Source organism: Tachypleus tridentatus, chromosome 13 (genome assembly GCF_004210375.1).
Source record: "Tachypleus tridentatus isolate NWPU-2018 chromosome 13, ASM421037v1, whole genome shotgun sequence".
Classification (NCBI taxonomy): Eukaryota; Metazoa; Arthropoda; class Merostomata; order Xiphosura; family Limulidae; genus Tachypleus; species Tachypleus tridentatus.
Window position 1 is genome coordinate 193266540 of NC_134837.1, and position 24292 is coordinate 193290831.

At 36.5% G+C, this 24292-nt stretch overlaps 1 protein-coding gene across 5 annotated transcripts in view; it reads right to left on the reverse strand.

Annotated features, from left to right (window-relative positions):
- LOC143236936 (A disintegrin and metalloproteinase with thrombospondin motifs like) overlaps positions 1–24292 on the reverse strand; it is a 121369-nt gene that overhangs the window by 45706 nt on the left and 51371 nt on the right. For 3 of the 5 annotated variants that reach the window (XM_076475643.1, XM_076475644.1, XM_076475642.1), the window contains one exon: positions 22903–23050. In XM_076475643.1, the coding sequence (XP_076331758.1) occupies positions 22903–22974 (72 nt within the window). In that variant the 5' untranslated portion in view covers positions 22975–23050. Of the gene's footprint in view, positions 1–22902; positions 23051–23580; positions 23743–24292 lie in introns of those variants that run through there. The other 2 variants (XM_076475646.1, XM_076475645.1) reach the window with 2 other exon arrangements.

Below are 24292 nucleotides of genomic sequence, written 5' to 3' on the forward strand. Positions count from 1 at the left end.
TTTACAAATTAAAATACAATTTATTAGTTTTTTCTTTAAAAAAACTTATTTTAACTTCAGATGTATTTTAAATCGAAAAATACTCAGACTTCCAGTCTGAGGGTTGCTGGTTCTAATCCCCCTCCCACCAAACACGCTCCCGATTTTAGTCCAATTAGGGCGTAAAAAAAAGATTATAGATGTAAAAAAAAAATCAAAGTTTTTAATATAATTATTCATTTTCTTTGTTTGCCAGAACACGTAGAAAATATTTAGTTACGTTCAGCTCTAAGGTGTCACTTCAAGGACATTAATGTTTTTATTTAACACAAATAATTATTAATTTGTACCTCCCCCCATTCCTTTTAGGCTAAAACTACTTCAACCGATAAAAGTGGTACAACATCCAGTTTGGATGAATTAGATAAAAGTTCGCCCAAGGCAGCGTCCTTAACCTCGATAATGAACCTCACATAGAGGAAAGAATTTTCCTTTGTAGCACGGTCGTATGTCAGTATGTTTTGTCGTTGTAGTTGTCTGTTTTTCGGTACAAAACTGCACAATGGACTATTTGCGCTCTGTCCCCGGACAAACTTACTGCTGACCCACCGATAGGATGATCAGATTTCCAACCTGAAAAACCGGGACAGCCTAACCTTTGTGTATAATTTCGAAAATATTATTTAACTTGTATTTATATTACATTTATTGAACTATCATGCGCTATTTCGAAATATATTAACATTGGCATTGTTTCTGAAATAATTTCAAGTATTATTTTTTGTAATAGACATCAAATGTTACAAGTTTACTACAGTACAACTAATAACAGATCTGCGCAAGTTTGGGTTTTTCGTCCCACCCAGACGGCCCAGCATGGTCAGGTGGGTTCAATAGTTCGACACGCAATATAAGTGTCGCGGGTTCGAATCCCCGTCGCACCAAACATGCTCGCCGTGTGGCCGTTATAATGTGACGGTCAATCCAACTATTCGATGGTAAAAGAGTAGCCCAAGAGCTGGCGGTTGGTGGTGATGACTAGCTGCTTTCCCTCTAGTCTTACGCTACTAAATTAGCGACGGCTATCGCCGATAGCCCTCGTGCATATCTGCGCGAAATTAAAAAACAAACAAACCAGGCGAACCAAACTGTAGGCCTTCGTATCAACCGTTCGTCTCATGTTACCGTAAAAAATAAAAATAAAATTACCCATCATCCCTCATTGTTATATGACGAACTTCTCTAGTCTACAGCGAACCTCATCTACAAATATTATTGAGTTATCATCTTAATATTTATAAGTGTAAAAAACATGTTAAATATAAACATGTTCGCTATGAGTCGTTCTATCTCATCAATTAACACAAAATACAAAAAGAAACCAACACAGACAGGACATTCGAGAGAGTTTGGCAGCAGTATTGGTTGGTTGTTTAGCGTTTTGTTTAGCGCGAAGCAAGTAGGTTATCTGCGTTGCGGCAGCAGGGAAAAACGCGTTACACCAATGAACAAGTTATGTTGGCCTATTACATTCGCGAATCGAGTTGACAGATAGTTTGATGTCTTTATAATAAAACTCGAGACTTTTTCTGCGTCACGAGAAAAGTTGTAGAGACAATGGAACAAACTACCAAAAACGGAGACCTCTGGTCACTCTACCTACCGAGGGAGTTATGGTCACTCTACCTACCGAGGGAGTTATGGCATATACTTGCAGCATTCTTGTAAGATGTTGAATAAATAATTCTGCATTCTAAATACATGTAATTATTTTATGTTTCTTTAAGAGTTAAACTGTGTGTAAAATAACTCATTTTCTAAACTCCACAATTGGAGAACAAGGCTGAGACTATAGTTTTTAAACTGTTAACACAAACGTGTGAAGTTCCATATTGACGTCTAACCGGGTTATTCTGCACGTTTGAAATAAGAACGGATCTTCGTTCTCTGATGTGTTAACGTCAGGTTTTAATATATTCTATAAAAACGGTAGTTTTGTAGTTAACAAGTAACTGAAGCAGTAAAACGCATCCTACCTTGGTAGTTATTTCAAGTCTTTCAATACAATTAATTGGTTCAAAAAGCCACTAAATATCCTTCAATTTAATGCAGTTTTAAATAAACACGAACCAAATTTATAATTCAATTGTTTTTCTCAAGATATTCAATTAATATATCTTATAATCTATTATTTCTGTCTGTGAAATTTACTTTGTAACACTTTGAAGGCGTAAGTAGGCTTAAGGCCTGTGTTAGAAAAGATGTGCAAAATTGTATAATGTATAAGTATACCACTTATACTCATAAAACATATTACCCATTGTTGTTAATTACGAAGTAATCAGTAAACTCTGTTTTTGTCTCTTTAACTACCTACAAAAAGAACAAAGAAAAGACAAATAAAGAAACAGATTCAAACTCATTCGCTTGAGGGTTCGGGTCAATGGTCTTCGTAACTCGTTTTAAAATTGGTACACTTTACAAAGCAGGCTTCAAGTCGACAACGTTCTGTATTGGTAGATCATATTAACGTAAGAACCTTGGTGAATGACCTTCAGGGGTTTTTCGCCTTGTTCTCTGCCCTCCTATTGGATTGAAGCGACGGCACATCGTGGATAATTCGGACGGAAAGTGGGTTTATCGGCCTTTCTTGATTACATCTGATGTGGAGACAGTACAAAAGCACGCTGACCACGTTATAAAGAGATTTAATTTCGTATTTCACGTGGTAACCGAAGGTCATAAAGCACCACGCGATGTCGAGTTGAGCATACTGTCTTGAGATCACTGCTGTTATTTCTTCTGTATATTTATTTATTTTTATATTTTGTCTTTAGAAATCTTTTCCTTGCTTTACATTTATGTTTATTAATATATTTATATCGCATTTTTCAGTTTATTTATTTTTTAATACGCTAGTACTTTATAACTATAGGTTTCCAGTTATTTCTTCTCAAAACGAGGTGGCGTGCAATGCTAAATAAAATTAGTGATTTGAGATAACAACTCGAACAATAAAACTGGAAGTCATACGATGTTATAACTTTGGATAGAAACTCGAAAACTTTATGACATATAATGTTAACGCTTAAGGTCCAACCTATCGGCCTGTAAACTCCAAGTAAGTAGCATGCAGTGTTAACACTTGAAGGTTAACTTAACAGTCAATAAACTAAAACTGAATGGCCTTTAATTGTCAACACTTGAGGTCCAATCTGACAGCCTGTAAACTCCAAGTAAGTAGCATGCAGTGTTGACACTTGGAGGTTAACCTCACAGTCTATAAACTAAAACTGAATGGCCTTTAATTGTCAACACTTGAGGTCCAATCTGACAGCCTGTAAACTCCAAGTAAGTAGCATGCAGTGTTGACACTTGGAGGTTAACCTCACAGTCTATAAACTAAAACTGAATGGCCTTTAAGTGTCAACACTTGAGGGCCAACACAACAGTCTCTAAACTAACACCGAGTGGTATTCGATGTTAATACATGGGATCCAACTTAACAGCCTATAAACTAAAACTGAGTGGCATAAAATGTTAACACTTGGAGTCTCACCAAAAACCTGAAACTTTCGGCTATTTTAAAGCTCCGGTTCGTATAACTTACCCACGGTCTCAATATGCAGATCTGGTAGTCCAGTACACAAACCATTAGACCATTCTCTGCCTCTTGGACTTCATGTATAATAATACATTACCCAGTATTGACTTTTGAAGATATATAATTAGGACAGATAAATAGGGGTCAAATGTTGATAACCATGCCTCTTTTCTTCCACGGCAAAGAAAAAAAGCCAAGTAAAGAGACTTTGTTATTCAGTTCAGTTAATTCTCTGAGATAAACAATATTTATTCCATTAATGAAAGTTATTCCATATAACTATTACTATTTTTAAATCAGTAGTGATATATTTATTTTATTAGACAGAATACTATTAAAGATCAGACTCTTTCAAATCCAGGACGTCGTATTGCCATGGCAACTGAAATTTCATCATGTTTGGAGACTAGTGTCTTCCCGCATTATACTAATACATAGGGATGTGCTAAATAAAAGTCAAATCTAGGACAGTCCTGGACTCTTGGCGGATTCGGCACTTCATGTTTATTTCAGGAATGAAGAGCTGCGATCATACAACACTTCACTAATTTTACGCCATTTTGTTTTTACTATTTCTCTCAATTTAACCTATGAATGAAAATATATCTTCCGTCCACTTTTGATGAAGGAAGCAAAACTATATTTTCTGTAATAATCAATACGCCATCACCACCAGTGGCTCAACCATAAGTCTGTAGGCCTACAACGCTAAAAACCTAGTTTTGACACCTGTGGTAGACAGAGCACAGATTACCAACCATTGTGCAGCTGTGTGCTTAACAAGCAACTTCAACCAAATCTTTAACCACCAAACATATGTTGCATTGCTTTTAAGGGTGTCTCAACACACCACACGATAACTATAATTCATATTTTTATTTATTTTGTAGCAAAACCATAATGGACTATCTACTCTGTCCACCGTGGGTAATGTAATCCCACTTTTGTTTTTACTTCATTACAAGTCCATAAATTCACCAGTATCCCACAAAGGGGTAGGTATGTTTAAAACAAACACAAAAACGAACATATGGAACCGTTAATGAATCATAAACAACTAAATCAAATGTAAATTAATATCAGTAATACAGTTAACACATTGTAGTTCTCATTCAGTAATACAGTTAACACATTGTAGTTCTCATACAAATAAATGGAGTACATTGTGTTTGTTTTTGTTTGTGTTTAGTACTAAAAAAAAAAAGAAAAATTACTTTAATTTCGAAGTTTCTTCTTTTTGCTGGCTTAATATTCACTGAAGAAAATTTATTAAAACTGAAGGTGTTTGTCATTATTTTAGCTTACTATTCACTTAAATAATATTAGATCAATTTCTTGGCCTCTACATTGTTTCTGCTTCAGATTTACGTTAAAAGAATATTCGAAGTTCATAGTATTTGCTGTAGTTTCTCAAAACTTTCCATCTTTTTTTTATTACTTTTAAATAAGGAACGATTAGCGCAGAAACCTCTCAAGTAGGTTTGCGTGAATTTCGCGAAACTAAAAAAAATTATCTTAAAACTTGTGCTGTATCTCGTGTCTTTGTGAATGCGTCGTAAAACAGAATCTTAAAACATACTTATAGCTAACACCATTTAGTAGGATAAAATAAATTGTAACATAAAGTTTTATATCCATTCCAAAGAAAAATTATTTAATTGTATTTCGATTTATTAAAGTTTTTTTTTCTCCTTTAATACTGCTTTATCTTATTTTTAATAAAAAAAAACCAGAAACTTTAAGATTCCACCTATAAACAAATTATGGTTCTTTGTTTTCGAATTTCGCGCAAAGCTATACGAGTGTTATGTGTGGTAGCCGCCCCTAATTTAGTAGTGTAAGACTAGAGGGAAAGCAGTTAGTAATCACCACTCACCACCAACTCTTAGGCTACTCTTTGTCAACGAATAGTGGGATTCACCTTCACATTATAACGCCCCCACGGTTAGCACTAAATGTTTTGTTACATGATTCACAGTCTGGTGTTTGAGCAGCTACAACACAAAAAGACTAACAAGGCAAAATACAAATATGTTGCCTGATACACAACATGTGTGTTGTGTTTCACACAATCTACATGCAGTTGCACAAAACAAACATGTGAATTCACAACACAGCCGTTTCTTGAAATAAATATAATTTTACATTGAACACAGTACGTCATATAAAAGATATACAACGGTACTGTTATGCTAGATATTAATATAAAAATTGTGTTATTTTTCAATATAAATTGTCTTTACCAAACTGGGAAGGTGGATGTCCAAAACAAGTGACACGAACAGGATTAGTTTAGAAGTTAATGTACGTGTGGATTATCCGTTATGGAAAACCTACTTAGAAGTATTCGTTGTTCTGCAATATTCATAACTAAAAGCTTCTTGTTATTGTTATGTATTCTTATCTTAAAATTTGTTCTTGTTTTTCTTTAATATACACTATGTTAGAAACATAGGAAAACACAATGTTTGATAAACGTAATTACCCTAGAGTAACAGTTAGCTAGAGACTGGGCTATTAGATTTTCACTAATTTCTCGTACGCAAATCACGATGTTGTATGATTGTAGGTCAAACGCGATGCAGGTAACAATGCGTCTCTGCGTGGTGTTAATTCTTCAATACGTTATGCAGCGTACGTCCTGTACCTGAAATCTTATTGTACATGCGGAAGATGTGTTATATGGCCTATTTAAGTTATACAACAAGAGAATAAAAAAAATGATGATTCGTCTATTACACAAAGACTAGGCACGGTTAAAACCAATACTGGAAAATAATTACCAGCTCATCTCATCATGTAACTAAGAAAGAAACTACAGTTTCACTTGCAGGTTCTAATGTCAGTTCCTAGAAGCAAGTCGTGTCTGCAACTTGCAGGTTCTAGTATCAGTTCCTATAAGCAAATCATATCTGCAACTTGCAGGTTCTAGTATCAGTTTCTGGAAGTAAATTCAAGATTATAGCAGCTGTAAAAAGTTACGGAGTGAAGTGTATTACATATTTTTTGAGTCACCTAACAATATTTAACGCCATCTTACAGCCAAGCACGAGAATCGGATCATTAGTGTAAAACCATTTCTGATTGGTCATTCATCATTACCTCTCCAGTGTCACTGGGGGTTTCTTACAGATAGCACAGATAACACGTTGTGCAGCTTTGTAATTATCGACAGACAAACACTCACCATTACGAATGCTAACAATAATGTCAGATCTAGTCACTTTGCCCCAGTAACCGAGTGCAACTTGAAAGCAAGTCGTTTCTGAGTTGACAAGAACATTGATTGATTTTTTTTATTATTATTTTACTTTTTCAGTAAAGATTCTCAGAATACGAATACTTATTTTGCATGAAATGCACCAAAAATATGTTTGTGGGTGTTTGACTTTTATCTGAATGAAATGTTCTAAGATTTTATTAAAGTGATTTTAATTTCCTACATAAAAACAAGTATTTCCGTTTGTTTTTTTTTTCGTGTTCTGTTCATGCTTAAAGCGGAAGATTGCACTGGTTCTAATACAAAATAAATAGCTATTGTTTTTATTTGACCTGGAGATATTAGTGTCGATGAACTATCGCGGGTTTTTGTTGATCCACCCCTCTAAAATAGTCGTTTTTACTGTTGCCACTGTTGCCCACTGAAGCACCAATTTTAAACATAACATATTCTTGTCACTCCCTTACTTTTAGCCAAGATGGAAAGAAGAACAAAAATCAACACCCCATGGATTTTAGATACAAAGGCACTGAAAATATAGCTCCCCCTATCTTTTAGCCACAATAGTGTGAGCTACAAAGGTGTAGAAAAGGCCACCTTTTGGGTGTTTACAAAAACATGATAAGATTGTTTGTTTGTTCTTGAATTTTGTGCAAAGCTACACGAGAGATATCTGCGCTAATCATCCCTAAGTTAGAAATGTAAGACAAAAGGGAAGGCAGCTAGACATCACCACCAACTCTTGGGATACTCTTTTACCAACGAATAGTGGGATTGACTGTACATTATAACGTCCCCGCGGCTGACAGAGTGAGCATGTTTGGTGCGACGGGAATTTGAACCCACGACCCTCGGATTACGAGTCGAGCGTCTTAACCACCTGGGCCTCGTGATACGATTCTGTTCATAAAATGTAATTTAAAATGATAGTGCAAGAACGGTCCAGTAACTTCTGTCACAACTCACTATGATCTGCGAGTTAAAGCTATTTCTAACAGTATAAACAGAAGGGAAAATCAAGAATTATTACATTAAAACCGTTTTCTAGCGTTTCGACAATTAACTTTTAATCAGGACACTGTCGCGAACAACAAACGTTATTTCGTCATATTTTAAATTGTAAGTATTACAGTTTCATGGTCTTAAATATGATTTATTTGAATAACACAGCATATCCAGTAATAATATTGACAGATGTATTAATTTAAACAAGCAATTTTGTTAACGTAATTTCCGGATGCCATGTAGCTTAATTATTGAATGCTACTCTGTTAATTACACTACAATATACACACATACAAAACGATTACCAAAAACAGAGTGGTCAAAGACAAACGGCCCGGCATAGCCAGGTGTTTAAGGCGCTCGACTCGTAATCGGAGAGTCACGAGTTCGAATCCCCGTCACAGCAAACATTTTCGCACTTTCAGCCGTGAGGGCGTTATAATGTTATGGTCAATCCCACTATTCGTTGATAAAAAAGTAGCCCGAGAGTTGGCGGTGGGTGGTGATGACTAGCTGCCTTCCCTCTAGTCTTACACTGCTAAATTAGGGACGGTTAGTGGAGATAGACCTCGTGTAGCTTTGCGCGAAATTTAAAAGCAGTTAAATACAAATAATAATGAGCTGTCTTTAGATGTGGACCTAATTATCAGATCAGCACACTAAACATAGGTAGCCCTATTGCATACTGTTACGTGCACTTATTATTTTAATATGATATTACACTTTAAATGTGCCTAATCATCTACGTGTGGGAATGTGAATACCAGAGCTCAGTGTTTACTTTCTGTTGGTTTTGTGGTTGCGGGTGTGTTAGAAGAGAGACGTCCAAAGTCTACTCCTCCACTGAGCAAGACGAGCCAAATAATTTGCGAAGGGTGCTCTTAATTTTGCTTTCCCTCTAGTCTATCAATTTAAAAGTACAGACTGACAGCTTAGATGGTTCTTGTGCATCTTAACAACAACAAAACAAAAAACGAGCAAGCCCACAAGTACTTTCGAATGTTGAGATTAGAACAGTTTTTGTGCAATGCACAGTCATATATAAGTTTGTTTTAGGGCAAAGCCACATTGGGCTATCTGCTTTGTTCACCGTGAGAGGCCCGGCATGGCCAAGTGATTAAGGCACTTGACTTATTATTCGAGGGTCGCATATTCAAATGCCCGTCACACCAAACATGCTCGCCCTATCGACCGTGGGGGTGTTATGTGTGAAGGTCAATCCCATTATTCGTTGGTAAAAGAGTAGCCCCAGAGTTGCCAATGGGTGGTGATGATTAGCTGCCTTCACTTACACCGCTAAATTAGGGATGGCTAGCGCAGATGGCCCTCGAGTAGCTTTACGCGAAATTCAAAACAAACTAAACCAATCACCGTGGAAAACTGAAAATTTAGATCCGTCAAATTACTGCTGTCACACTGGGTGATAATGCATAAGTGTTATAACTACATGGAATAGTTATTACATTACACACTAAAAAAAGAAGAAAGAAACATAAAATGCTAAAAACAATCCTCAAGTTTAGCAAAAGCTTTAAAATGATATTTTTCTATATACTGACATTTGTGTTTGACATATTTGTAGGTGTTATAGACTTCATAAACGATCCCTATCTCAACACACAACCCCACACCAGTGGTATAGCAGCATGTCTGCGTACTCAAGCCACTAGAAACCTGGTTTCGATACCCATGGTGAGCAGAGCATAGATAACCAATTGTGTAGCTTTGTGCTTACGTACACGAAACAAACAAACTGAAACTGAATGATATCGAATTATTTAGTTTCTAAAATTTATAAAATTAAAATTATGTACACACGGGAGAAATAACGTGTAGGATGAACACTGGCTCGCCAGTAGCACAGTGGTATGTAGGCGGACTTAGACTGCTAGAAACCGGGTTTCTGGTGGGCAGAACACAGACAGCCCTTTATGTAGCCTCATGCTTTATATCGAAACAAGAAAGAAGACAAACATTAATTCGGTGATGTTTGTTGGTTTCTACATTTTTTTTTTGTAAGATATTAATTTCAGTAGAATTTGATATCTATAGAAATCCAAGAAAAAAGGCTTACTGGAACTATTTTTTGTTTTAGAGAAACAAAATATAAACAGTTTTACGTGTTGTCATCAGTTTGTTGTATGTGATAATAACATTCCGTACCTGTTGCAGGAGAAAGGTTACGCAACAGAAAGGAAGTAACAGTTTCTCACAGTATACGCGTGTTTCGACAGACTAGTTAACTGATTCTCGTATCTGTTGTTCGCAACATTTAGCGAATAATTTGAAAGGTAGAAAACAGCGTTAACGAAACAGTTTTTTCCCTTCCAAAAGAGGAGTCTTCAAAGAAGGAAGACGTCTGTAATTTGATGTTATCTGTTGTTGACCGAGTTGGAACCTGTAACAGGTTGGACTACTAATAAGAGTTGAACGTCTCTTGTCGTGCTATCGACATTTCGTAGTGGTCGTTGCTTCCATTGGGGATAAAAACCCAAAGAAACGTTTTCAGCCATCCGCTTCAGCAGAAACCGAGCAGTCTTAATTTAAGAATAGAGCGTTTCGTACGAGAAATCAAACTGAGCTGACAGAGAAACATAATACATTATAATTTAGTCCAAATCACAGCGGGTTCGAATCCCCGTCACACCAAACATGCTCGCCCTATTGGTCGTGGGGGTGTTATAATGTGACGGTCAATCTCATTAATCGTTGGTAAAAGAGTAGCCAGTCACCGCCATCTCTTGAGTTACTCTCTTACCAATGAATAGTGGGATTGACCGTAACATTATAACACCCCCACGGCTGAAAAGGCGAGCATATTTTGTGTTACAGGGATTCGAACCCGCGACCCTCAGATTACGAGTCGAGTGCCTTAACCATCTGGCCATGCCGGGTCCTATATCTTAAGAATAAATACTTTAATAACACTTCAGATTTTTATTAATAACGGAATTACACTGAATATGATTTTTCCGATACGGGCTCGAATCCAATGTAATACAGAAAGTTTCTGTTATGAAATGGACCGCATTTTCTAAAGAACTTATTTAATCACTGCGCTGATATATTAGTAACTAAAATAGCAGTTTCAATAACGAGTTTCATACTTCGTATATGATACAGAACCGTTACTCAGATGGAAATAGTGTGTCTAAAAATAAAAGCGAATGTTTTCAAAAACCAAGAATCAAACCCCTTCTTAGATTTACAAAGGAAAAGAAAACGAAAGGTTCGATTTTAGAATGAGGTCAGATGGCCCTATTGTTCCGGAACTTTTTTTTTGTTCATCATCTTGGACAATTCAAGAGGTTAGTTAGGAGAGTAGCATTAAAGTTAAGTACATACATACTTACTTTATATAGAGACTACACTCTTCACTCATAAACAAGCTTTCAAAAGGTAATGTTTAAAAACTTAACAGGTTTCATCTTTATAATCCTGGTTTGGTTTGTTTTGAATTTCGCGCAAAGTTACATGAGGGCTAGCTGTGCTAGCCCTTCCTAATTTAGCATTGTAAGACTAGAGAGAAAACAGCTAGTCATCACCACCCACTACCAACTCTTGGGCTACTCTTTCTCCAAGAATAGTGGGATTAACCGTCACATTGTAACGCTCCCACGGCTAAAAGGACGAGCATGTTTGGTGGGACAGAGATTCGAACCAGCGACCCTCGGATTCCGAGTCAAGTACCTTAACAACCTGGCCATGACGGGCCTATAACCCTGGATTTGATCTAGTTGATTGTTTGTTTCCTATAACCCTGGATTTGATTTAGTTGATTGTTTGTTTCCTATAACCCTGGATTTGATTTAGTTGATTGTTTGTTTCCTATAACCCTGGATTTGATTTAGTTGATTGTTTGTTTCCTATAACCCTGGATTTGATTTAGTTGATTGTTTGTTTCCTATAACCCTGAATTTGATTTAGTTGATTGTTTGTTTCCTATAACCCTGGATTTGATCTAGTTGATTGTTTGTCTCGGGATCTTCTGCAAATTCACAGAAGGGACATCTATACTTAACATTCCCAAAGTCTGAACTGATAAACTAGAGAGAAGACAGCTAGTAAAGAGCGTCCACTATCAACTGTGGAGCTACTTTAGTCTGATCGAATAGGGGGAAGGGTGACAGTTAAGAAGTATCTACAGCCTCAAAGTGCGTTTTTCGGACAGCTTGTCTTAAATATTCATGTTTGCAGTTCAGAGCATAACCACATTTATTAAATCGTCCTTGGTCAGCAGTTCCCAAACAGTGGGTTGCAAGACTCGACAAAATAAATCAAACATACTTCTATTTTTAAGTATATTTATAAATTAATAATCCTGAAATGTTTCTGGACAAAACAAACACAATATAAGAGAACTACTTCTCGTATCGACATTAAATTAAAACAGTAAAAAACAGTCCCCCAGTTGCTTAGATGCTTTGAGAAGTTTAAAAATCTCGATGTCAGATGACTGGGTCTTGTTTGGGATAATGGGTCACATCTGAAATTAACCCCGATTGTTTTCTCTGGGGTTTTAGTGTGAGCTAACCGAAGCCCCTCAGTGGAATGGATTGAAGCTTACAGTTTATGGACTAACAATCTTTAATCAGGTGTTCAAATTTCCACGGTGGACACAACAGATATTCCAGTGTAGATTTGCTCCAAAATAAACAAACGAGCAAAAAGTTACGTGAAGGCTTTACGTCTAAATCTAAATGACTGGATGTATTGTATCAACAGTTTCCGTATTACAATGAGACAGTCAACACGTGTCAGTTAGAGTCCATGAAATATCTCAAATATTTTTTTCGTTACAAAAATGTATTACTAAAGGAAAACACCTAATGCGGATTTGTTACCCTACGTTAAGATATGCAACAGAAGGTCAAAATAGGTTTGGTATATGGATAGAGTTTTTGAATAACAGTTCAAGGTTGGAATACATATATATTTAACACTAAAGTTGATTTCAGATCAGATTTTAAACCCACGACACTATACAGGGCTTTTGTCTGTTTTGTTTTTTTCACAAGCAGTTACATATGGCGGCAAATCCTCTGTGGCTTATCGGATCTTGAATTTTCTATTGTGTCTATTTTCGTTATTAGCATAGAGGTATGTTTGTAGTAGTATAACGCTAGAAACTGTGTTTCGATACCAATGGTAGCTGGAGCACAGATAGCCCATTGTGTAGCTATGTACTTAAAATACAAACATACATACTAATATTTGTCGTTATTTTCTTATGCCTTATAGTGACTTATGTAGAGTCAAAACGTTGCATGACCGTATGACCGTATATTTGTGTATTTCCTAGTAACAAACGTCTCAAAAGCTAAAATTAACATTAATATTTAAGGGCGTGGCATGGCCAGGTGGTTAGAGACGCTCGACTCGTAACCTGAGGGTTGTGGATTTCAATCCACATCACACCATACATACTCGCTCTTACAGCCGTGGGACATTATAATGTATACGACCCACCGCCAACTCTTGGGTTACTCTTCTACCAAAGAATAGTGGGGAGCAGTGGAAATTTATAGGGAAGGAAGCTAAATTGGGGACAGCTAGCGCAGATATCCCTCGTGCAGCTTTGCGCGAAATTCAAACAAAATTTATTTTTAATATTTTCTTCATAATAACTTTCATAAAGTGTGTGTGTGTTTTCTTATAGCAAAGCTACATCGGGCTATCTGCTGAGCCCACCGAGGGGAATGAAACCCCTGTACTAGCGAGGGACGACTACACCTACAACCACAGGTATCAACAAATAAAAAGTTTAATAATAATTGAATTTATAAGTAGCAGTACGAGTGGGGCGACCTCTAACTTTTCATCCTTAACACCATCTCAGAAAAAACGGTATCTTACTGGAGTCTTATATTGATAAAATGTTTAAAATTAAAACCCAAAGAACTTGTTTTCTCTTGCTATCGTACGACTTAGATACATCAAACATTTTCTGCTTCCCTTTTGCTATCCACCAACGAAAGTTTGAATGAGTAAAGTGTCGAAGCAATTCGATGTAAAATCTAGAAGATAATGGTGTAACAGTGAAGAAGAGTCTGCGGACTTATACGGCTAAAATCTGGGTTTCGATACCCGTGGTTGGCAAAACACAGATAAGCGCGTAAGGCGTGCGACTCGTAATCCGAGGGTCGCGGATTCGCGCCCGCGTCGCGCCAAACATGCTCCCCTCCCAGCCGTGGGGGCGTTATAATGTGACGGTCAATCCCACTATTCGTTGGTAAAAGAGTAGCCCAAGAGTTGGCGGTGGGTGGTGATGACTAGCTGCCTTCCCTCTAGTCTTACACTGCTAAATTAGAGACGGCTAGCACAGATAGCCCTCGAGTAGCTTTGTGCGAAATTCCCAAAACAAACAAACAAGTAACAGCAATGTTGCTTGTTGTACGAAAATATTTTTATGACTGATAAAAAGACATAAAAAATACAAGTAATATAAATTAAATTATTTCTTTTGATCAGGACCTGACCTTTGTTAGAGTTTACACCAGAAAAGTTTAGCCCAAGCAGGAAGGTTCAGCCTTTGATATCAGTGGTTCAGAAATTATCCCGTAAATAAAATTTAACAATAGACAGCGATATTCTGTTTAGAATGTGGTAGCTAAGAGCGTGGATATTATAACCATAAAAATATTTTGTGAAAAAAGCGCGTGATAACATGTAAGTCATTACTTACATTTAACATACAGTCTTGGCCAAAATATTTTTTTATATTTAGTAACAAATAAAATCAGTATCATTACCATGGAATAGAAATACACTTAGTGGTGTCATACTGAAAAATGTATGTTGTATTAAACTTCCGGTTTAGGGTTGTGGTTAGCAATTGACTGGTTCAGTTTTGTCTGTAATTTCTACTGTTATAGAAAACGCATTTGTATTCATACCTGTAGCTGTTTTGGAACGATAAACTTGCTTGTGGCATATGTTCTTCATTCGGTTTGGTTTGAATTTCACGCAAATCTACTCGAAGACCATCTACGCTAGCCGTCCCTAATTTAGCAGTGTAAGACTAGAGGAAAGGCAGCTAGTCATCACCTCCCACCGCCAACTCTTGGGATATTCTTTTACCAACGAATAGTGGTATTGACCGTCACATTACAACCCCCCACGACTGAAAGGGCGAACATGTTTGGTGTGAGGGGGATTCAAACCTGCAACCCTCACATTACGAGTCGAGTGCCTTAACCACCTGGCCATGCCAGGGTCCATGGTCTACTAGTCCCTCTACAAGCTCTCTTGTCTAATATCTTTAAAACTGTTTAATAAAAGTTTCCATATCATATCGATTTTTATTTGTTTAGTTTAACTACGCCTAGCAGTCCCTAATTTTCACTCGACAGACTAGAGAAAATGCAGCTAATCAACATCCCCCCCCCGCCAACTCTTTGGCTACTTTTTTTGTCTGGCTAAATAGTAGTAGTTTACCCTCACTCTTATAGAATACCCATGGACACATCGCATACTAATCACTAGGCCACATCCGGCTGACATTATGGCGGGTTACAAAGTAAATATCAACTAATGTTGAAATAGAAACTACTCCCCTACAACACTAATTGTTTTTAACTAACAGTATTTGTTTGTATGTTTGTTATCAAGTATGAAATAATACAATGCGTTGTGCCCATTGCGAGTATCGACACCACTTTTTACCTTTATAAGACACCTTAATTACGGTACCGCAATTGTGAGATTACTAAAGTGTTATAATACTTACCGTCATGTGTAATTTGCGTCCTGCACTACGTGTGTAATTAAACCTGCATATTTTGTATATTAGCTCTTGTGAAGTCATCACAGAATTTTTTCAAAATTGTATTAATATTTTCTTTTTATTAGAATATTGTCAAATAATTAGTCCTGCAAGCTTTAAACACTGTTCATTAATTTGAATGAAAATTAAAAGATGGCCCTTGGTGTTGCAGCTTTATGTTTAGCATGAAATACAGGAATATACCTTGAATAACACGTAATAAAATACTTGTATTCTGAAATCTGTTGAAATTATGGATTGTATCTAGAAAGTGCGGCATTGCAAATCGTAGAAGAATTGCATGACATGTTAAGGCCAACGGATTGAGTTATTCTAACAATCTCAAACTAGTTCCCTGTTATCCGCAGATGTCTAACGTTTTCATTTCTAAAGAATTTTGAGAAAGTAATTTGGCGAAAGCTTGTGCCTCAAAGTGTCATTATACCTTACTATAGCTACTCTACATATTACTGAGTTTATCTTTTATTATGTGAAAAGTTATTACTTCAGAGCATAAGACAAAAGAATTCTCTAAGTTAAAAAATTCAAATAAAGATAGTTTTCGATTACGTAAGTTGTATGTAACAAATTATATATTTTACGTCATCCACTAAGTGAATGTAATGTAATTCGTTCCCAGTACATTCAGAATAAACAATATATTAGAAGAATTTAATACAGTGCCTCTTAAATGTGAAATTATCGCAAACTTATCAAATGGCCTGGAAAAAAAAAAAAGTTACATTAAAATAATCCATTAAAATCCAATACCTAACAAGTAATGACGAATCAGAAAAAGTATGGTTTGTTTTGAATTTCGCACAAAGCTACACGAGGACTATCTGCGCTAGCCGTCCCTAGTTTAGCAGTAAAAGACTAAAGGAAAGGCAGCTAGTCATCATCATCCACCGCCGACTCTTGGGTTAATCTTTTATCAACGAATAGTGGGATTCACCGTAACTTTATAACGTCCTCATGGCTGAAAGGGCGAGCATGCTTGAAGCCACGAGGATTCAAACCCGTGACCCTTGGAGTACGAGTCGAGAGTCTTAACCACCTGGCTATGCTGGGCCTTACGGTGAATGAAGTAGTGTGTATTTGTTTTTGGATTTTAGCCTTTTTGTGTGTGTGTGACACTCGTCATTTTTATGTGAACCGTCGCAAGCACATCAATACTTATAAGTATTTATTTTCTCGACCCACTTATTAAATGTTTTAATCTTTTTAGCCGAAAAACCGTTGTTTTTTTGTTTCGTAATTAAGTTCTCTTTTTATTTTTTTTAAATGTTGTTGTTTTTCATGCTCAACTTAACGTTCTGGTGTACTTCTAACTATATGACATCTATGTAGGTTCTTTTGCATTGCTTAATTATTGCTTGAACGAACCTCATGAGATATTGGGATTATGGACGAAAAGATCGTTTACTGTAAAGGTACGCAATAATTCGATGTATTCTACATATTATAAAATTTAGTTTGCTGCACAATAACCTTACTGTGCTATAGCCACTGCCAGGGGTCTAACCCCAAATTTTTAGCGTTGTAAGTCTCAAGCTTACCACTGAGCCACTAGGTGGAACATATTGATAAACTTATAGCATTAAGTCTTTCTTGCCATTTTACTGTACTGGATTTAATTCATAAATGTATGTATCACTGTTAAGTTGCTTTTGTCCCAACTTGCATTATAATGCCACCACGGCTGAAAGGGCAAGCATATTTGGTGTAACAGGGATTCAAACCCGCGACGCTCGGATTACGAGTCGAGTGCCTTAACCATCTGGCCATGATGGAAATAGTTGGATTTGTCTATCACTCTTCTAGTGCATTCACAGCTCCAAAGTACAGGGCGCGTTTAGGGACAATGAAGCTGGAACCAGGAATCCTTGAACACATTAACCACTGAATTAAATTGACCTGTATTGTTTATGTTACTGGGAAACAAGTCAACTTTGTCATCCTACTAAGTTCCGGTAGATTTGTTAAGTAGATGATAATGGATTAGTTTAACAGAAATTTCTATCTACTTGCTAAATTCTAAGGGAAGTCAAAAATGAAGTGTTAGTTCCCAACGCTACAGAAACTGCAAAAATTCAAATGCCACTCCAAGTGTATAAAGAGTATAGGTATTGTAAAACAAGGAACAAGGAGACAAATTTTAACTATCGTAGAACATATACTACATAATGTAGGTGACTGTAATCCAAGAATATTATTAGAAGTGTTTGTTTTTGAATTTCGCGCAAAGCCACACGAGAGATATATATTTATTTATCAACAAAAAATTTTCAACCTTTATTCCTCTCACACGAAATGGAGGAGTAATATGTGTATAAGACAGTCTTTCTTGATGACGAGAAACCCACTTGAAATAAAAATGTATCTCAGAACAGCTGGTATGGGTACTAACACTTTTTTATCCATAAAAACCATCCGTTCCTACTTACATTTGTATAAGACAGTATTACTTTGATATTAAACAGTTACTTCATGTGTGCCAGGTAAAACATTTTACTACCGAAAAACAAATTTGTGTAATATTTTACTGTCTTGAATTTCACTAAGAAACAGAAATCTCTTTGAGCTTTGTTTTTCGTGTTTTTCTTTTTGTGTGCCCCCCGTTAGTGCAGCGGTATGTCTCCGGATTTACAACGCTAAAATCAGGGGTTCGATTCCCCTCGGTGGGCTGAGCAGATAGCCCTTTGTGGCTTTGCTATAAGAAAAACACACACACTTTTTGTGTGAGTGTGTGTTGTTTTTTTTTAACTCCTTTGGTTTTATCAAAGCGACCTTGTGAGAACTAATCAATGCGATATTAACACTGTTTGAAGCTGACAGTTGATATTCGTAGGTTTATGTTGTTTTTTTGGCGACGTTCTTGACTAATTCTCATGCACTAATGGAGGACAGTGGGAGTTAGGCCTGAAATAACAACTGATTTAAGTGTGTCGTGTGTTTGAGTAAGGTTACTAATTTGTCCAAGCGTCTTTCACTTGACTTGTAGTAGAAACGAAAACGACAATTAACCCAGAAACAACACCTTATTACATAAACACTTAATATAAACTGAAGGGTAGTTCCATCTACATGTTTTAAGACTGGAAGTTACAATGCTGTGCACGCGCTAATCTACAGTTGCGGGTTACGATTTCCGTTTTTGTTCAACCGGGATTTTCAGGTCGATATAAAAAGTAATAACAGTTGTTTTTGCATTTTATTTTTTCGCGTTTTGTAGCAGTAAGCAGTTTATTCAGACTACATCAACCATAAATCACCATTCTCTTATGTACGCCACGTTACACCATCATAACTCTATATACTCTCGTTCTCTGACACAACTACGACATACGTAACTTACTTTCTGCTGTTGCTATAGGACTGAGCGTGGCCAAGTTGTTAGTGAGTGGAGTGAAGATCTGCGTGTCCAACGTGTTTCGTTACTGGAAAAATATTTATTAAAGAAACGCAATTTCCACTTTAGGGCTGTGTGTGTGCGTTATACGAATGACAGTCAGATTTCACTTTTCAGTCTTAGAATAGCATCCCAGTTGTTGAGAGTGTCATTTAGGTAATTATTTTCTCATTAGGATATCGTTTTAAAATTAGATATTTTTAACGCAGGAAGGCTTTATGTAACCTTGCGTAAAATCCAACTAATAAACAAAACTACAGTAGCGTTTATTTTCACGTCACACTCGTGTTAATCTACTTACTAGAATTTCAGTAATAGTCGTGAAACGTAGAATACGATTATAGTTTTTCTATGCACGATAAAAACCAAACAAATTCTTAATGATACCTGTAGAAATTTGGCCCAATTTATTTTCAATAGAATGGTGCGTGCAGAATTTCTCGATAGAATCCTTCAAGCAAATCAGTTGCCTTCATTACCCAGAGGCGAGTAGAAAACTTAGAACAAAGAGAGTTTCTAAAAAAAACAAAAATTTCTGGCAGACCTATATTTCCCGTCTAACTCTATAAAAATAGACTTTGATGCGAGTCTAACTGTAGAGAAACTGATTGTCTAAAAACAGTTAAATTGGTTTGTTTTGAATTTCGCGCAAAACTACAAGAGGGCTATATGCGCTAGCCGTCCCTAATTTAGCAATGTAAGGCTAAAGGGAAGGCAGCTAGTCATCACCATCCACCACCAGCTCTTGGGCTACTCTTTTACCAACGAATAGTGGGATTGACCGTAACATTATAAAGCACCCACGGCTAAAAGAGCGAGCATATTTGGTGTGACGGAGATTCGAACCCACAAACCTCGGATTACGAGTTGAATGCATTAACCACCTGGCTATGCAGGGCCTAAACAGTTAGAATATCCAGTGTGAAGTAGAAAAAGATATTTATTTTTTTAACAGAGGATTATCCGAGTACAAACAGGTTTCCTAGGGTTGTTCAAATAGTTCTTTTTTAACCATTATGAACCTTTCTTATAAATTGTATTTTTTAATATATACGTCCAGTAGATTTATTCACTTATTTTTTTAAGATCTAAGAAATATTTAGAAACTGCCTTTCATTTGCCTTTCAGTTAATAACATTATGAACCGTTTCATCAGTAGACGAAAAAAGTCCTTATAGGTATATCCACAACATGCGACAATTAGTTACAAATGTAACAAAATGTCACGTGAAATACTGTCTTACTCTTTCTCCTATCAAGGAGTTCTCCTTATTTACTAACCTATTTTCTTTATCAAAAGCCGTACATGTAAACCAAACATGAAAGGAGTTCTGTTAACCTTGTAAAATTTGTATGGTCACTAGTAGCGGATTCCTTGATCGAGACAATAAGTAGCTACAAATACATTTGATAGCTATAGTTGACTTGATTTAACACTTCCTTAGGCCCCCGTTAGTACAGTGGTATGTCTACGGATTTACATCGCTAAAATTAGCGGTTCGATTCCCCTCGGTGGGTTCAGCAGATAGCCCGATGTGGCTTTGCTATATATAAGAAAAATACAAACACACATGATACTTCCTTAATCAGGGTTCGTTTGGCAATGAAGTACAATCCCACTATTAGGCTAACCGTCGTTAGAGGGCGTAGTAACAGTTTCATTTAATTTGTTTTCCTTATTGAAGAAAGCAACTAAAATATACGAAGGTTCAAAATGTGTATTCAAAAGTAAAATAACCTTCACTTTATTCAATAATTTCGTTTATTTTGTTGTTTCGTTTACGTGTGTGTAATGTCAGATGGCATATGCATAAATTTCAAACAATTTCTGCTTATTTATTTTTGTTAAAACTTGTAATTAAGAATAAACTATTCAATTTCTAAAAGTACAGACACAGCATTAGCCGTTTTATAAAACCTAATTACTTTCGAAACTAATTGTAAACATTATTTTTACTACAAGAAAAATGTTCAAAGTATCACATTTCATACAAAGGAATAAACTTAAAGTAGGCTTGGCATGGCCAGGTGGTAAAGGCGCTTGACTCATGATTGGCGGGTTCGAATTCCGGTCACACCAAACATGCTCGCCCTTTCAGCCGTGGGAGCATTATAATGTAACAGTCAATCCCACCATTCGTTGGCAAAAGAGTAGCCCAAGAGTTGGTGGTGGATGGTGATTACTAACAGTCTTCCCTTTATTCTTACGCTGCTAAATTAGGGGCGTCTACTGCAGATAGCCCTCGAGTAGCTTTGCGCGCAATTTATTAAAAAAAAAAACTTACAATATGTCACGTGTCTGATTAGTCTCTTCGTTTCGTACTAATTTTAAATTCAAAATATTTTATTTGCTTTTAGCCATGGAATGTTATTTGTTTTTTAAAAAAAGTTTTTATTTAGAAGTTATTATCTTTAAAAGATCAGTCAGGCTTTTTTCCTTATTTTTAAAATCAAACTCGAATATGAAATCAGTACATGAATTGTCGGGGAAACGGAAACAAGAAAATAAGTTTTAAAAAAATGAAAAATATAAAACAACACCAAGTGATTGTTATTTTTTTGTTAGCAAGATAAATTAATATGATTAAATTAAATTACTAGCTATGCTTACTTCATTCGGCTATAAAAGTACAAATTGAAATTCTATTCGTATCGTATAACCAGTCTGGTAAATATATGCAAAGACATGTTACTTTTTCATTATACATCGCTCATTAACTGAATCAAGTAACCATTAGGTAATATAGGAGTAAAGATTGGTTTGTTTTGAATTTCGCGCAAAGCTACACGAGCTATCTACGCTAGCCGTACCTGATTTTGCAATGAAAGACTAGAGGAAAGGCAGCTAGTCATCACCACCCACCGCCAAATCTTGAGCTACTCTTTACCAATGAATAGTGGGATTAACTGTTACATTATAACGCCTCCACGACTGAAAGGACGAGCATGTTTTGGGGTGACAGGGATTCGAACCCGTAACCCTCGGATTACGAGTTGAGTGCTTTAACCACCTGGCCATGCCGGGCCAGAAGTAAAGACGTTTAAGTATTGGTACAAGCGGGACTTGTGTTTTATATAATTTAAAGTGGGTGTAATTTAAACTCATTGCTAAATAATTCTGATAATTCCTCCTCTAAGCTCGATAGTTTCAAAGCTGGAAAATGCCGTTTGATATATTATTTTAACATCTTATTAACTGTTTCTCCCCAACCCTCTGTGTCGCAAGTTTGATGTGGCAGGCTTGGGGCTGGTTGTTGCAATAAATGGAGAATTTTTACTGGTAACAAAATACCAACTGAAAATGTTCAAATCTTACTCTCAACAAAACTATCGTTAAGTTTCGATTATTTATTTTATTTTTTACAACAAAGCCACATTGGGCTATCTGCTGTGCCCACCATGGTAAATCAAACCGTAGATATTAGTGTCGAAAATCCATATATTAACTGCTATCCCATCCAAGCAGCTATCAAAAGAAGATATAAAAATTCGAATCACACAATTCAATTAATTTAGTGTTAAGAACGAAGACAAACTTGATGGCACTATATTGTATATTTTAAAATAAATCCTTTAACTTAATACTTAAGTTCAAGACTTGAGAATAACACAATAATTGAATACCATAGCTTGTTTATTTGAAACTAAGGACATCATTGTATGTCCATTTCAAGCTAATTTTGCGCATGATTTCATTCAGGAAAGAAATGTTTTAGTGCCAAACACTGCATGTTTTCTTATTACACAACATCGTGACTAAGGTTTTGGCTTTTAATACGTTCATGTTATGTAAGAATGCGATATTAAATTGTACAGTTAACGACACTCCCAAATTACTAAACAAAGCTGTATTGTGATAACACACTCAAGTTCCCGTATTCTAATTTTCCACCAGTTACATAAAAACGTTCCTCTACCTGATTGTCAGATAACGACTGCCCGTATATGGTGACGAACATAAGAAATGTAATACTCCATACAGGCCACATCACTCCGGTTATTTGTGCTTGGGACTTTCTGGTTGTCACGCTGACCGTGTGGTCTCCACCTGGCACTACAACTCACCTGTAAAAGAACATAAATTTCTATGAGTAACTGCTCGAGTCAATGGGGCAAGACACCCGTTTTCTATTGGTACAGGCACTGACTCTCACTAGACTGCCCCAGTGTTCCAGTACAGTCATGTGGTGTTATTGTCGTAAGTGTACATAGACTCGTAAGAGTATGAATGAAAATAGTATTGGGTGTACATTTCATGATAAACATTGCTGGTTTTCAAATTTAGCGTAAACCACAACAAGCACTTAAGTTCTTGCCAGGATAAGATAGTATTGTGAAAAATCGATCTCATTTGTATCTTTCATATAACATAAATAAGATTTTAAAGAATTCAGAGAGTAATAAATAATGTATTATTGTTTTACTACTAGGTCTGGAAAGTATTAGAGTGACTATACGCAGCATTGCGGAAAACATAGTTAACAGTAGGTGTCTGAGAAAAGAAGAAACGAAAAATGTAGTATTTAACTTAAAATTCAAGAGGAACATTAAAAGGTCAAACGTAAGAGGGGGAACAATGAAAATAACATTCAAACCTGTATAGTGAGATAACGCAGTGATATGGAAAACACACCTAGAATAATTCCACACTCTCTGGTCAGCTGGAGTGTATCATTTTAATAAAAGTAACAAGCTTTACACGTGCGAACAAAATACTAAAGCAGTGACTTCTTCTGACGTCCTGGTAAGAAACAATGTGTTCATCCAGTGGAGGAACACCATAGACTGTACTAGTGCTGGTCATTCAGCGACACCTCTCCACACTAAAGAAGCACTGTTACAGCGACAAGGATGTGTGAACCTAACTAATGCACGTCTCTGGTGTCTCTCCACTGGAATACCGGCCAGTGGGCTTGTGTTCAAATGAATGCACTCAAAGCAGGCAAACACCTCAAGGAGTACCTTTCTTAGACGGCGCTATCAGTGCTATTCTGACCTACATATTCACCATGTGGAGAGCTTCGTTCGGAAATAGGGCATAGCGCCTTCTCATCCGCTAAGCAAACAATTACCTAAACGAGTTGTATTCTCGCTTTTAACCCCCCTCCTTACGCAACAGGTTTGACGAGAGGAGGCTTTCCCGTCTTAGAAGTGACTCTCAACACACGAGCAAAGAAGAGCTTCTCAGCGACAGAAACGTATACACTCTTGTTAGTACTGTATCGTAATTACTTTCTCCACTGAGTACTTTTTTACAGTATCAGGTGTGATAGTACCATGCCGTTCAATTATGGAAACAGGTGAATG